At 41.7% G+C, this 16,990-nt stretch overlaps 1 protein-coding gene across 14 annotated transcripts in view; it reads right to left on the bottom strand.

Annotated features, from left to right (window-relative positions):
• Positions 1-15,776, bottom strand: part of CELF4 (CUGBP Elav-like family member 4) — a 701,622-nt gene extending 685,846 nt beyond the window's left edge. For 11 of the 14 annotated variants that reach the window (XM_029962168.1, XM_018078789.3, XM_018078788.3 and 8 more), the window contains exon 1: positions 15,242-15,521. In XM_029962168.1, the coding sequence (XP_029818028.1) occupies positions 15,242-15,521 (280 nt within the window). Of the gene's footprint in view, positions 1-15,241 lie in introns of all 14 variants that reach the window. The other 3 variants (XM_018078786.2, XM_018078787.2, XM_018078794.2) reach the window with 2 other exon arrangements.
• Between the last annotated feature and the right edge of the window lie 1,214 nt (positions 15,777-16,990).

Genomic DNA, 16,990 nt, shown 5'->3' with positions numbered 1-16,990 from the left:
CCTTTCTAATTCTGTTGAACAGATGATGAGAGGGAGTGCAAGAGAGAAAATACTGTATTTGGAGAGGGACAGATGGACAGCAAAATGTATGGGATGAACAATTAGCAGCGTACGGGAAATGATCTGAGCGAGAAAGATATGAACTTGTGGGGAAAAAAACAAGTTGGACTCTACTTAACAGGGCAAGAAACACACATGAGAACACCCACATGCGCATCTATTTACCTAGGCATACAGGAGTGTGGATCCCTGTATGAAAAAAGAATCCCTCCAGTCGCAAAAGATCTCAATCAGAGAGAGACAGAAGAAAACTTTCCCCTCTTGGAGTGCTTGCTTGAAAAGGAGCAGAACTCCCGCATGTCTAACATTGGTTTAAGTTTACTGACCATGTTTAATATTTGATTAAACCTTTGGCATAGCTGACTATCCTGATCTGAATAGATGATCCGACGCTTTCCCTGGTAGTAAAGCCAAGCATAAGTAATAGCGGTCCTCTGACTACCGCTGCCTTATGCATACGAGTCAGATTTTGCCGTGTCTGAAAACCTGCTACCTGCTTCTGGATTCTTTTCAGTTGCCCAGTATTTTCAACAATGAAAATGAATCAAACAAAAAAAGCCCAAATGCTTCTCCCAGCCATGGAGGGGGCTGCAATTTATTCACAGCTGTGGAAAAAAGTCCCTTCCTTCCAAAGTATTCCCTGGCTTAATTTTACCTGTTCTTCTTGCTGTACTTTTTGCTTGTGGTTTGCATTATTACTTACTAAATACATTAGAAAATGCTCATCAGCTTGCTCGGCAGCTTGGGGATGTTTGTGTGGTTGCCCACACACATACACACACACATATACACGCAGCACTTTTATAAATAAATCACAGTCATAAGGGTGAGGAGAGGGCATGTGGTGCTTTGGAAGGGAGCAGAATATCAGAAAAGAAAGGACATCTTCAGGATGAGAAAACAGGGGCTGTCAGAGTTTCTCTGCACCTCTCGAAACCTGTGAGATGGCCACCGATGCTGATCATAGAAGGTGAAAGACGGGGACACCAACCTGGGATGCTTTTTGCCTGGCCAGCTGGGTGAGGACATGCCTAATTCCTCAACACAGAAAAACACCAGGCCTAAATAATCAGCCTACATGCTTTATACCTGAAATGAGACAAGACTTGCGGGGAGAGGTATATCTTTTATTGGACCAATTGATACAGTTGGAAAAAAATTAGACAAGCTTTCAGGCATGCAAGGAAATCTGTCTTTTTTTTCCTCAGTTGTATCAGCTGGACTAATAAAAGATATTACCTCTCCTTACAAATGTTTTCTCATTTATAACCTTAGACCATCACCGCTAAAGCTACAGCATGACTTCTGCCTTAAATACACACAAAGCTCTTTGCAAAGCTGGATAACACAAATTCTTCTTTACACATAGCAAACTGAGGAAGAACAAGGTCTAGGAATGGGATCTGGCAGGATAGGGAAGGTTAGTAAGAGGACTGGGCTAGAAATAGGCTTCTAATCCCTTCCTACCTACCTTTGAATGAAGAAGACTCTGATGCAGCACCACATCAAAGGCTTATTTTGTCTTCGTGCTTTGATTTGGGGTTGCTAGAGAGAGGTCCTGGAAGTGAGGGGTAGTTATGTTTCAAAACAGCAGGGAAAAATATTTTTGCAAGAAGGTGAACTGTAGTCCCAGAATGGACTGCCAGGAGTAGTTATGAATAAGATCATGATTTGAAGAACGCAAAGGAAAATGTATGCAGGATTTTTGTTCAGGTGTGAGAAATCAGCTGCTGATTTAATGAAACAAGAAATGTTAAAAAATAAAGTGGTGCAATCACCTTGGCGAAATTACAGACTTACAGCATTATTTTTTTTTTATCTTTGAAAGACGACATCGACCTTTGAACCTCAAAAGAGGGAAAAAAAAGTCCACTTTTTCTGTCTATGTGCAGAAATATATCTGTTTGTGTATCTGTGTTTGTGCATATTTTGTGAGTGAGAGTCTTTCTGCCGCTACTCGGAGCTGTTTTGCTTTCTGAAGATATTTGGGCAGTATGGCTTCCGTTTCCCAAAACCTGTTCAGAAAAGAGCTGGGAAAGGAGAAGAGAGACAGCTAACATGGTCTGAGAGAATCCAAGTGGTGACTCGCGACATGAACTGGTGAAGTGCTCTCCACAGGGGTGACAGCCAGCGATGGCGCGAGGGTAGAGCCGAAACAAGGGAAGAGTGGTGTGAACAGCAACGGTGAGAGCCAAGGAAAGAGGTCTGTAGCAGCAGAGGTAGACTATGGAAAATAAATGACTCATGAGCACAGCTAGGCAGAGAAAGACATTGTGAGAAATCGGCAGTGAGCCTGGAGCGGCACCTGGGGAAGGGACCTGATCCCAGCGGTGGATCTGAGCCTTTGGTCCACACACCCACACCTGTACCTGCAACCAGATAAGGAAGGTTGGGAAGAGAGGGTGAAGAACTGGTCCTGGATGGGAGCCCAGCCAGTGAGAGCCTGGGTCCTGCACTTGAACAGCAAGTGCAGAGGACAAGGATGGAGATCTGAGCCAGAGGAATGGGGGGCTCACCTGGCCATTGGACCTGTGCCTTTTGTCAGGCAGCACGGAGCAGGGTCACTGGGTTTGCTGGTGGCTCAGCTATTTCTTTTTGAATTAAGAGGCTGCTGCCAGAAGTCCTGTCCCTGGAGCGGTATAGGGGAAAAGACAAGGGAGTGACACACCTATTGTGCAACTCCTTTTATGAATAAAGTCGCGAAATCTAATTCTACCAGCACCTCTCTGGCCTTTTTCAATGAGCCGGTCAGTAACAAATGATCATTCAACACCACAAAGCAGACGTTATATAGGAGAACAGATTGAGGCTAATACAACACACATTCCCCTCCAAACAAGAACCCAACATTCCTTCTTCAGCTTTTTCCTCCCCCCCCCATCTGCAAACACTGTCAGTAAAGCTAAGTAAATATATAAATAATTAAACAAACAAATACTTTCTCTGCTGCCCCCGGGCCTTTGAAACTGAGACTTAGTTGGATTTCAGGCAATCAAACAGCATCACGTTCACGCACTCACACTGCACGCACGCTTCCTCTCCACCTTTGACAGAATATCATTGACTTGAGTGCACTGTGATGATTTCGAATAGACTAGAGGTTAGATAATCGACTCTACACACACACATAACCACATGCACACTCCAGCTTCTCCATTTATTTCATAAAAGACATAAGCACAGATGGGATGGAAACACCAAAAAAAGACCTCAAACAAACAAACAAAAAAATCCCACATACATTGCTATAGATGAACTAAGTGAAACTATAACTCAAATAATAATTAAAACAAACAAACAAACAAACAAGGAGCCTGATTCATTTGCTTGTCAGATCTTCGCTGCAGGAGATAATCTGAAACCCTCCTCTTTAACGAAAATGTTACTAAATTAAGTTTGTTGTGGCTGGATACCTGAGGACAGTGGTATATTGTTTATTCCGCACAATAACCTACACCTTGGGTAGCAGCAGTGAAAGCTACCTTCTGGACTACCTTGCTCTGCCAAAGTCAGGGATATTCACATCACTGTTTAAGGATTCACACAGTGTCTGTCTTGTTTGTGAGGCTGGGTCAGAGTCTAACTATTGACTTCAGAGAGTGTTGGGTCGGTACTCAGCAAATGGGTGACGACTGCCAATTCCATCTGCCCGTAGTGAGGGCAGAAGAACACTTGTCTAGAGGGAACTTGCTCTTTTTACTGACCCCGTGAAGGCAGATACCTTCAGTTTGATCCAAATCATGCTGCAAACAACAAGTTTGGATCAGGCCCTAAAGAAGAAAGGTGGGATGTAGCCCTTCATCAAATCCTTGCTTTGAAGCTCCCTCAGTTGCCATAACAATGAAGAGTATTGTATGTGATTCACTAAAAGAAGGAAAAAAAATACAAATCAAGATCCTGAATCAGTGAATGATGATATTCCTGTACACAGATGCTGAATCCTACTCACAAAAAGAAAATTGACAAAATTACCATTGACCCTTTCTTAGCAGAACTGGGACAAATATGTATTTATAAGTGAAATGAGCAAAGCTAATTTTCCATGTCCTCACTGAGTGTTTTTTGAAAGCATATATTCTGGGTCTACACTGAAAGGGACTCTGATGTAATACTTTTACCATCAGAGACACACTAAAACCTTTAAGTAGAAAAAAGTAAATGTCAAATTTATGCCATTAACTTCTCCCACCTAAAAGAAACCAACAAAAAAATAAATAAAATAAAATAAACTCTGACTGGACTAATATTGCAGTTGGGGAAATGAAAGATCAATAGCTCACTGGAGCCAATGAGAATCTTTCCATTGATTCAACAGGTTTCAGATCAGGCCTGAAGGCACCGAGCTTAAGTGACTCCATCAGAGAGTGTTGGTGAGTAATTATCCACGCTGTGATTAGAACCGAGGCATCCTAACCGCCCGCCCTCACCCACCAGATAATGCCCTTCCTTTGAATGAAGCTGCAGGCACAGGCAGCAATTTAAAAGGAGCAGCTCTGAGGTGTATTAACCGTTGCAAATAATTCACAAGGAAGGGCAATGCTTGTGTTTCTTGTTTATTTATTTGTTTGTTTAATTTGTTGTTGGCTTTCCCTAATCCATAGTAGAATGTAAAAACTAGCACCACTCTAGCACCCTTATCTTCTGTAAGATCTTTATGTGCAAGATCTTTTCCTGCCAGTGCTTCTGTGGGTTGCCTCACTTTTTTTTTCTCCCTTCTCTGTCAGTGACTAAACCTGGAGCTAAATAATTTCTAAGATACTCTTTTCTTTGGTATCAAAAATGACTGCATCCCCTCTTGCAAATAAACATGAAGCAATGGTATGCTTTTAAAGACTTTGCCAAAGAATTTTTGTTACTTGTCTTGCCCATTCCTCACTTCCACTCCTACTTTTCTCGTTTACTGCCAGTATCTTGAATGAGATTTCTTTTTCTAAAAGGAAAAAAAAATAGAACCATATAAATAAAAAAAAAAGATAGGAAGAAGGAAAGCAAAGTAAAAAAATGGCCAGGCTCCGTCCGAATGCACAAACCAGAACAAATCCCACAGAATAACATAATTGAATAACAATATAAAAGAGGGTGAAAAATTGCATCCTCATCCATGTATTATTGAAGATGGAATACGATCAAATAAATCGTGTTTAAAAGCAATTAAATACTCACAAAAGAAAAACACTTGCCCTGTAAACTGAAAAAAAAAAGGTGTAATGAAATGCAAACCATCTTCAAACTACCATACGGACACTGGAACGAGACAGTTGAAGCTGAATGGTATAGCAGGAGTGAACTAGTTTACCTAGATAAGGCAGCCTATTGTTGAAGAGGGAGTAGTCAAGAAATTCAGAAGTATTCAGGTCTGTGTATCTGGTTTTAGGTGAGCAACAACCTTAAGGCAGCACGTACTATTGGCCGCTCCTGTTTCAACCAGCGGCATCTTGCAGAACTGCCCGTAAATTCAGACCCAATCCAAACACTGCTGCAGGCAAGATAGAGTTTTTCTGAAGACTTCACCGGGCTTTTGGGCAGGTGTGTAGCTGCTCTGCAAAGTCCTTTCTTGTCAGTTATGCATTTTACATATCATAGAATATATATTACTTCCACCCTGGTTTTCCCCCCATCCCTTAAATGCTGACAAAAGGTGTGGGGAAAAAAAATCAAACACTTTACTGCAATTCTGTGTTGAAAAAGAGCTCTCTAGGACTAATACTGTTTTGATGGGGACTGAACTTGTTGACAAAAATGCTCCTGGAAGTTTCTCAGGTCCCTTCTGTGCCCCTGCCAGGCAAAGACCCGATCCTAGAGAAAGAGAAATCAAGTTTCTGCCTGGGTCAGGTGAAATAATGGACAAGAAACAGAGCCCAGGCAAGAAAACTGAGTTTCCTCTAGTTTAGCTTTCAGAGAGGTGCAAACCAATTCAATCTGCTCAGGAAAAGTATCTCCCTCTCCCCCTGCTTCCTCCATACATCATTTCAAAGAAGTGCGTCTTTACCTTATTATATTATTAGAATCAATCAATATTATTAATATTACATGTGGACAATTCTGTAAATTCTTCATAGTTCTCCTCCCTGCCTGTTAACAGCAGGTACATTATACAATCTCTGGTTAGATTGGTCAACTAGGTTATCAATAGCCTTAATAAGCAATACCTATATTGTGACCTTTGCTCACAGAACTGAATCTCTCATATAGGGCTGTCAGATTCCTCAAAGAAGTATTGATAAGCTCATTACTGTATTGCTACATATAATTTTAGGTGTGATTTTCACTCACCCTGAAGCATCTGGTAACCTAATACTTTTTTTGTCCCTCCTAAAGCATTGGGCCTTTTACAATTGATCAAATAGTGAATTAGAGCATTATAGAGAGGAAACATAATCAGGGGATTTCAACAAGCACACTGTGATATATCTTTTGATCTTCTGACAACCTTCATCCCCCTGGATCCTGGGAAGGAAGCACTGTTTTATAGGGATATTATTAGGCTGATGCTGCTTTATACATCTACCTGCAAGAAGCTACCGAATCCGACAAAGATATTTGTGTGCGTTTGCAGTGAGTGATGCATATTATGTGATGCGAATCTATCCTTAGGGACTGGAAAGGAGAGGAACTATGTGCAAATGCAAGTCTGCCTTTTCAATACATGCATGCATACACAGTCTCTGTGTAGTATATACACAGGCATTTGAATTAGAAACAGGCCAAATATACAGTCAGATCTCATCAGACCAACTCTGTCTGCAAAGCGCCGTTTTTATTCTGTTTGAAGAAGCTTCATGTCCAGAGTTGTCTGCCCCAGTGCACTGGGGAGGCAACCTGGTTGCCTCTAAAATATTTTGGAGACTCAGATACAATGTACAAATAAACCAGAGATGAATTAATTAAGTGTGACTGTATCATTAAATTAGTATAATGAACAAATGGTTACGTATCATATTAAACTCTACATATAATTGCAGGAATACCCTGTTAGTCACCTGCCACTTCCACATAAGAATATGATCTCTGTACTGTCTTTTAGAAAGGAATTATTTACAGACCTATATTAGCCTGTCTGTACTAAATGCATGTTTTCATTAACACACATATAAAATAAATGGTTGCATGTGTGTGATATACAAATATGTCAGGTGCACTTCTATGTCACTGCGTATGCACTTTGCACATAAAAGTTCATACTCCACTACACTTTTCAACTTTTTCTCTATGTTTTTTTTATGTTTTTTTGTTTTTGTTTTTGTTTTTGTTTTATGTTCTTCTTGTGTTTTCCAGATTTAAATAAGGAAATTACACACCTCAACCACAGAAAGGGATGAGAACAGCCTGTGTTACAAACTGTATCTGCACTGCACCGTGGTCTACCAAACCGTAAGCAACTTTGGGTCGGCAAAGTACTTTGAAAGACCTGACAGTGAACTGTCCCTTCAACCATGCAACCCTGGAGGAATCAACATTGCCAACAGTCATCTATGAAATAGTTAATGTTAAACAATGACTGTCTGTGTTCAACAAAGGAGGTAGAAATAAACAGATAAGGGTGAGGTAGATCGAAATCTGCATGCCTCATTGGTTGAGCTGTCGGATATTTCTAATGCATCTGAAGGGTTTGTTACTAAGAACCTGTTAAGTATCTTTAAACCTTTGATCTGTAGCCAGTCTTAACAAAGGTGACAATTAATTACAGGAGAGTGCATTGCAATAAAGTTACATCGTGGTCAGTTTATATATACTGTCCAAAGCTGGTTCACAGAAGTCACTGTCAATTAAAGTCTTCTTGGAGTCCAGTTCATTATCAATTTTTCCCCCTTGCCTTGATCAATATTTTTGGCTGCTTCAGCTTGACAAACTTAACACAATGTCTATATCTATATGTCTTGCCATTCATTTACATGGGATAGATGGCCGTATATGATTTATTTTTAGCTTCTTCGTATGGTCAGGCACTTTATTTGAGAGGTTTAGAGCTCTCATCTATCTTTATTTTAAGGAGCGACAATAATAAGCCCTCTCTTCCTTCAAGGGGATGTCAGTTGGATATAATGAATGCATATTAAAAGCTGCATTCACCTGTATATGCATTCAGGCTGTGGCTCACAGTGACAAAAGCAAACAAATGCAATCTCTGTGGTGACATCCACACCAAGCAATGCAGCACAGACAAAGTGACTCAATAGATCCTGCGATCCCCAAAATGCAACGATGCATCTCAAGGAGGTAGACAGAGAGAGAGGCCCTTGCAATATATACCCCAGCACACTCAGTGGAGCAGTGGTGGAAGAAAACCATAATTTTTACTCACTATGGTTATTATTTTTCCCCTTTTCTGCAGCAGATTTTAATACACAAGGGTCAGTCCACCATGACAAACCCCGGCAACAGCCATATGAACATCGGTGGAGCATTTAAGTGAGTGAGAAATGCAGCGGAGATCGGGCTTTTGGCAGTTCCTCAGATTTGTTTTAGTTTTAGTTTCACTTACAGAGAGAAAGCGAAGTTAAAGAACAAGCCAAGAGGCACAGAAATTAGTGGCATTAGATGCAAGTGTTCTGGTTTGCTATGTAAATCCACAATCCAGAATTTTAGAGGGAATGCAAAACACTGAGTAAGCGCAAGCCTGCACCAGGATTTCCAAACATGAAGCCACCGAAGTGATGGCAAAATTCTCACCGAGTTCTGCCCAGCAAGCAGGTAACAGGCCTTCACTCCCAAAGTAAAGGTGATGCAGGGTTTAATGAAACACCAGCCTATTTGTTAAGGTCGGGATTCAACTTAGTTCCCTTAATACCTCACTTGCTTAGTGTAAACACTTACAGGGCAGAAACCAGACAGCACTTGATGGACAGGTCATGTTGAACTCCGCAGTCTCCTGCTTTTTTGGAATATTACTTTAAGTCTATAACCAATCCCTATATGAGTTTTTGGGCATCCGAGGTTTTTCTCTACTTTAAATGCAGGTAAGCGGTCCAACAGCCCAGATCATCTCCCCCACTTTTTCTCCCTTGGAACCATTACTGCCTGTCGCATAAACCCGCCTCGGTTCACACTTGATTGACGGGAGGGACGGTAACAGCTCCTTTAGTGTCGTTATGGTCTGTCGGGTCAGTGCGGCTGGTATGCTCGCACACAGGGTATGCATGATAAAAAACACCCTGATGTCTTGCTGAGAAATGTGGCTACGTGTTTCCAGCTCTAAGGGCTAGGGGAGACCCTCCTTGGCCACCCAACCCCTTCAATCCCTGGTTCTTGACCACCATGAGCAGAGAGTCCTCTGCCCGCCCTCCTTGACAGGTACAATCCACTTTTCAGTTGAGCACAAGACACTTTCCACGATCTCGCTCACTTTCTACCCAGATGAAATTTCCAGGTATTTCTGACAATTTCCTTCAAAAGACTATTCTGTCAGCTACCTGGCTTTTATTATGCTATGCAATTGGAATCCTCAGCTAAAGAAAGCCCTGTCTGTGACACTGGCCACCAGCCGACGTGGCATACAGGACCAGATGAACCATGCTTTTCATCCAAGGTGACAAGGATCCTCAATTTTTCCCTCTACTTCAGTGCTGAAATTCCCGATCTTTTCTGGCTGGGTGTAGGAAAAAAAAATAACATAAAACTAAACCAAACTGTTCCCTCCTTCTATTGTTATATTTCAGAAATTAGTAAGTTTCTGAATCACTCTTTAATTAAAACCTTGGTAGGGTCAAGTAAATAATATGAAATTTTATTTTTGTTGCTCAATAATTTTTTTAAGAAAAAAATAAGTCCCTATTTTTTTAAAATGCCCAAAGGCACCAGTATGTGAACATATTGAGGGACAAAAACAGTTGCAATCCAAGAAAGTGTAGAAAACATAAGTCTGACCTGGAGAAATGTAAGAGAAGAAACAAAAGCACTAGAAACACAAACTTTAATTTCTTTCTTTTCTCCACATCAGTGTAACTTTTAAACAAATCCATCTTGTAAGGATGATTAGTTGATATGGTGGTGGGGCTAGCTGAAGAACAGCTTTCAGTGCAAAACTTAACAGCCAAGCGAGAGATTCCAGAAAATTGGAGTTTGTATTGGAAATGCTGACACAACCGTAACAACAGCATCATAACTGGCTGCAGCTGCTTTTAGAAACCAGAATCCATGTCCAGACCCCTGAAAAAAAGAGTTAACATATACCCTTCTAATTTATGAGGCAATATGAGCTATCTGTTTCACATTATCAAAACACATAGACACTCATCTCTACAGGAGATTTTAATGTACAGAGGGTTGCTTTTTTCCTCTCTTCCATCAAGCTGTCCAATTGCATTTTGATTGTTTTAAGGGGTTGTTTTTTAGACCTAAAGCATAAAGTCCCCTCTGCTTTATTCCAGTTTATTTGGGAGTTTACCTCCCTAAAACTTGTTTGGTTTACTACCATACTAAATGCTGTATGTGTTGCTTTCAGCCAGGCAAGTCTTATGTTTCAATTATGGAGGAGTTTATTCAGCACCTGTATTGCGTTGTGCTTCTTTTCAACTAAATTTCCATTTCCCAAAGGCTATACACATGAATGTGTATACATCTCTTTTTCCGTATGTATACACACACAAATATATACATTTCTACATATATACAAATACATCATCTTAACTGAATACTCATTTTCACTGCGCCTTTGAATTTCTGACATGCCCAAAACCTTCATAAACATCTCAGACTTAACAAGGTTTTAATTTTTCTATCATCTATCTTTGTAATCAAACAGAACAGAATATAATGAATGGAAGACTTGTTTCCCTACCCCAGAGGTGTCTTAAATTTCAAAATTATTTATACTTTTGAGAAGGCAAAGCAGTGAAAGAACTAAACTATTCTCTTCATACTGTATTTTTCTAGCTGCCTTGAATGCTTGCAGAGTGAGTTTTGGGTCAGGTAGGAAAAACATCCTAACCACAGGACTGCAGTAGTGGATTTCAAGAAGGGTTTGGGGGGGTTGTGCTTTTTCCACCCCTAGAAAAGGGTTGAAACAATGTTGTTGCTCTCAAGTCTGTGCAAGACTCCTGCTTTCCCACTGCTCACTATCTCCACTCTTTAAGTGCACTCTCCCGTGTGTGTTTGAGTAAATCTCAGTTAAGTGTGGGATGCTGATTTCTTCTGACTTCCTAAATAGAATATTATGGAGACCTGTGTGTTTTAAATTAAAACACTTTCCAGGCCTTGGGTACAAGCAAGCTTCAATAGAAAAGACTGTTTAAACCTATGGGGACAGTCCTATATTTAGATTACATTAATTCATAAATATTATACTAAATACCACTTAAATTGGCCTTAAATGACTTCAAAGATAATGCATTATAATATGGCTGTCCTGAGAGCACTAACCTTTATGTCTCCCAGTAACTCAGCCTTTAAGCATACTCCACTGCTAGATAAGATGGGGGAAGTTATGAATGAATGTCTTGCTAAATTGTTAAAGTGTGATTAGCTAACTCCGTGCATGTGTGTGCGTATATGTGTGTGTGTGGGTGGGTCAGCTCAGCCCCAGCAGATTTCTGCCCGTGGATCTCAGCACACAGCCTCTTCCCAACACTAGAGCAAAGTACCACAGCAGGAGCCTGTTCCTGCCCCGTGTGGAGAGAAATGAGGATGGGGGAAATATGCAGCAGCTATGCTCGTGCCATGAAAGCTTATTTTCTCGGGGATCTGGCAAGCCTTTCCCGCCTTCCCCCACATGCTGCTTCCCCCGTACCCTTTCTCTCTTTGCGTATCTGCAAGAGAATCATAATCCCCTGCCTCTTCCCTGGTATCTGTACTGGTATCAGCCAGAGCTGCTGGTGAAAGAACCTGGAACTTCACTCTCCTTTTGTGATAGTTTTTCTTGGAGGGGGGCAGTCATGTACTTTGTCTTCAGGTTCTTAATTTTCAATTTCCTCCTTCTATACAGGGGCACCGCAATAGGATCTCTTCATAATATTTTCAAGAATACACATCCTTTGCTCTCATTTCAATGGATTTACACCTGAAATTACTCTGGTTGCTGGGTTTTTACTTTAAGCACAAACCCACTTTCTCCCCCTCCACACCCAAGGTTTGCTCTCCTTACACTTAAATAAACTACAACCTACTATTAACCCTTCAGGGTATGCCACTGTCACAGCTTCATCCCCTGAATTAGGAATGAAATAAACTGAGAGTGATGGATCAATTAATGTATAAGCATTATGCATCTCTTATGGAAAGCATCTTGGGGTTTTGTATTGCCAACCTACCCCTGTGAGCCAAGTTGGACTATCTTTATGCAATTCTTCACCTATGCCTGCAAAGCAAAGCCAAAATAAGGAGATCTGAGTGAATACAATGCTTCACATGACTGCATTTACAGAAGGGAAAAGAGAAAAAAATAGACTAAAAATGAAATAAAATGAAATAAAATAATAGAAAAAAAAGCCAAACACAATCCTCATCCTTCAAAGCCCCATCACGCTTTTTGACTTAATAGTAATTAATCACTACTGGCAAGAAAGTAATTTTTTTCCAGGTAGCCAGAGGCACATTTTTATCAGGATTAGCTAATAAATCAGCGGCATCGCTAGAAAGGAGTTCAAACTCTTCTCGGATGTACTAAATAAAACCGATCTCTGAAATGCTGGCAACTCGGTCTGTTGAAGCTTTGCTCAAACCCTAGCCTGCAAAATAACAATCATCATCATCATTTTTCTTTCCAAAGTCCAAAACTTCTAGGAGGTTAAAAATGACTGTTTGTTTTGAGATGAACTCATGCATTCTGGTTTGATGAAGTGACAAGATTCCCCACCTGGCTTTTTTCCTAGGTTGCAGCTTTAGAACAGAAATGAAATGAGGGAAATGAAGTTAGTATCTTGCTTAATTCAGGGATATGTGTTAAACACATCCAAGCAAGATAAATGATCCCTCTCTCTCCTCTCTCTCTCTCTCTCCCTCTCTCTCCCCCTTCCTGAGTTTGTCTCTGTGAATACAGACATACAGTAAAAGCAGAGCTGAACTGAAAGAAGGAGAATTCACATCTATGAAACAGAAATTAAAGTTAGCGCATAGATCGATTAATTTCAGGTTTAAGATAAAACATAACAAAAGAATAAAATCTCATCAACAAATCAGAATAACCTCCCACCACCACTAAAAAAAAAAAAATAAAATACTTTATCTAGATGTTAACTCAAAGATTTCCTCTACAGTATGTTGAGTGTTTCTCCTCAGTGTAGCTTTTACTGCTGTTATTTTTATTTTACAGAAGCTTTAGATGATTTTTTGAAAACACATGCACACACACACGAGCTCAGTGGCTACTATCACTATCAGACAAAATCTCCCAGGACCCTTCCTTCCCTGCACTTCTTACTATTATTTTTACTTTTATTATGAATAATTATTGTAGTATGGGTGTCATGTTTAAATGATGCCAATCAGACCTTGATGTGGTTTCTAGGAAGCTAGTCTGGAAAGAAAGCAAGGTTCGAAAGAGCTACACTGATCATTTTAAATACGAGAGTGGTGTTTGGAGCGACCGGCAAGAAAGGATGGAAGAAATATCCTATAACTTAGATTGAGTACCTGGTCCCTGAGCCCTGAACATTTTCTCTAGCCTGTGTAAAACTGATACTTTGCACTGTCAGGGTATATTTTCACTCACATTTCCTGAGACTGGAAGCGAGGAGGGGAGTGAGTGGGAAGGGGGAAGAGATGCCTGCTAAACATGCCTTTAAGTTCAAGATTTACAACTCGCCAAGGCATCTGGAAAGCTGGGAAGCCAGTAATGCCATTACCCGTGACTGTCACTGCCAGGAGTCTACCAGGCTGGACTAGACACTGGTACTGAAGCTGTCCTGTTAAAGATGCAACTTCCACTCTCCTCGTAGCCCCGTGCAAAACGCTTTCTCCTCCTGCACTAAATCTGGAGTCACACCCCAATCACTTCTGATGCAATTTTTTTCTTTTCCCTTTTCTTTTTCAAAAATAAATATCTATATCATAAATAAACACACACACACACACATATACAGAACATAAGTTAATAAGGTGGGTTATATCACTCCCTGGTCTCTCCTGCTTCTAAGCGGGGCTACCGTGCAAATTACCTTCAACTTCCTCCCTGCGAGTCCTACTTTCCTACCCGAGGATCCAAGCATCTCTCCCCCATCACACACACCCTCCCCCACCCCCCAAAACGTAGCACCATCTAATCTGAAATGCACCTCCGGAGAGCCTAAGCTAAGCAGGGAAATGAGCGGGCAGGGATGGAGCGAGTGAGGCATGGCATGGGGAGTACATCTCCGCTGCCTTTAAAGAAAACCTAAAAAGTTCCCGGGATGGACTTTGGGCGCATTAAAGTAGTGCTTGGAATATGCCTGCTCAGGGACTTCTCCCCTCTGGAACTAAACTGCCACCTGTCCCTCCTGGCTTGCCTTCTCAAACACACACACATATCTCGGGATTTTGTGCACACACCCCTGCCCCGCTTGAGATGGGTTTCTTTATTGTTGTTTATATCCCTGTTTCCATGCTGAATAGAGCCAAAATGAAATAAACCCCCGGAGCAACTCACTCTCCTCCACCTCTTGCTTTTTAGAGGACTACAAATAATAATTGTAACAGTAGCAAAAATAAGTATTATCAAAGAAAAAAAAAAAAAGAAAGAAAAAAAAAAAAGAAGAAAAGAAAAGAAAAGAAAGAAAAAGGCGCTGGTACCAGATGCAGAACAGTTGTAAAATAGAGGTTCCCATCAAACCCAGGGACAGACAGACGGACACACACACCCCTGGGCTGATGATGAGCGGCTCCCGAAGGCAAATACTGAGAGCACCGCGCTCCGCTTCAGCACCGCGGACAGCTGGCCGCCGGCCCCGCGCCCGCGCCGCCGCTCGCCCGGCGCTCCCTGGGAGCAGCCTCTCACCCCTCAAAAAAGCGGGGAAAGAAATAAAAATACTAATAAATAAGCCAAAGAAAGCTGACTCCCTGCCCTGCCTCTCGCTCTTCTCTTCCCAGGATGGGTCTATTATTTCTTTCCCTGCCCCCCCAGCCTGCCGCCTCCGCCCCCGGGCCAACCAAAAATGAAATAAAATGAAATGAAATTGAAAGGAAAGAGAGAGAGAAAAAGAGAGCCAGGGAGGGAGAGGGAGCCTGCCTTCCTCTCCTGATCTCTCCCGGGAAAGTTCAGGAGGTAACTCACCTTTGTGCATACCAGTGAACCTGTCCTTCAGCACCGTCAGTTCATAGATCTTCCCGAACTCCTCGAAGAGCGGTTTGAGGTCTTTCTCGTCCAGGTTACGGGGGATCTGCCCAATAAAGAGCTTAATGGCATCGTGGTCCTTCATTGGGATGGTGGATGGGTTTCCGGGACTATGGTTTAATCCGTTCATATGCCCGTTGGTGCTGGGGTTGCTGTGATTGCTACTCAGGCTGGTATTGTCTGGTTGTCCGTTTGCTAACGTGGCCATCTTTATATACATAGAGAAAATCTTCTTTCCTTTTTTTCCCCCTCTTCTTTTCTCTCTCCCTCCCTCTCTCTCTCCCTCTCTCTCCCTCTCTCTCGCTCTCTCGCTCCCTCTCCCTCTTTCACACACACACACACACACACTCACACACACACACACTCCTCCCTCTCTGTCTCTCTCTCTCTCTCTCTCTCTCTCTCTCTCTCTCTCTGGGTCTGATCTGATTTTTTTTTTACATTGAAGATCTGTGTCCTTTCCGTTTAAACAGGCTGGATCGGTTCAAATTCCCAGCCAGACTAGGGGGTGGGGTGTGAGTGTGTGGATGTGTGTGTGTACTGGGAAGGGAGGCTAGGGGTGGGGGATTGCTTTTGCCTCTACTCTGGCTAAACCCCCTCCTCCCATCCAACCACCCCCCTGTCTGTCTGCCCGACAGAAGCTTAATGGTATCTTCCAACACAGCCCCTGGCTATAAATAGCACTAGGCGCATGGCTCTTTGAGAGACAGTCAATTTCTATTGTGCCAAGTGAGCAAAGGGGAACGGTTGCGTTTTTAGGACCAATGATGATGATTTTTTTTTTTTCCTTTTCCTTTGCAAGCCCTCCGATCAATCGCTGTCCTTATAATTTCAGTGATCATCGGGTAATCTGCCTTTTTATTTGAGAGGGGAAAAAAAACCAAACCCAAGGTGTTCTGACTTCTTTCTATTATTATGTTGTCTCTTACTTATTATTTACTCTTGTTATAATTTCTCAAATGATAATAAAAGCAGTTCAGATACGGATGAATCCCCGGGCTTAGAGGTTGCTTTTGCTGTTGTTGTTGTGATTGTGATGTTACAAGCTCTCTTTACTATATCTGTTCTTGTTGCATCTAAAAAAAATGCATGCTCTTTAAGCTTTTTTTTTCAATAGATTATACCGCTGATGATGACATCAAGCTAGGAAAGCGCAAACTATATTATTGTAGCTCTTCGGAGGGAGACAAAAAATATCGAGATGACTGTTGTTAATTTTCCTGCTGCTGATATTTATTTTACGTACAGTCAGTGCGGGCGTTATCTCCTATACGGGCTGTGTGTGATGTGTGTGTGTGCGTTTGTATATTGGAAAAGGATTGATTAGATAAGATTTTCTTGCCCGACTTTCAAGCCATCAGGATATTCTGTCTGTCTCTGATGGAAACATAAATCGCATTTTGTAGTCATCAGTGATCGGGAGTTGCTTGTCCGAACAATGCTCTCTAGACAAAGTGTACTGTATGGTGGAGACCAAATCAGCTCTTCTTTCATAGCATCTGGAGGTGGGGAGGGCAGGGAGCCTCGGATTAAGGACACAACTCCCCCTTGTCCCCCAAATAATAATAACAGTAATCCGGACAGTAACAAAACAAGGCTCTGCGTGTGTTCAGAGCAATTTTTCCCTTCCTTCTCCCCCCCCCACCCCGTTTTCCTTTTCTCCCGTTCCCCTGCCTTGCCGTGCAAGCT

Source organism: Manacus vitellinus, unplaced genomic scaffold (assembly GCF_001715985.3).
Source record: "Manacus vitellinus isolate BGI_N305 unplaced genomic scaffold, ASM171598v3 scaffold_42_pilon, whole genome shotgun sequence".
In the NCBI taxonomy this organism is placed as follows: domain Eukaryota; kingdom Metazoa; phylum Chordata; class Aves; order Passeriformes; family Pipridae; genus Manacus; species Manacus vitellinus.
This window is presented reverse-complemented; position numbering and strand designations above follow the sequence as displayed.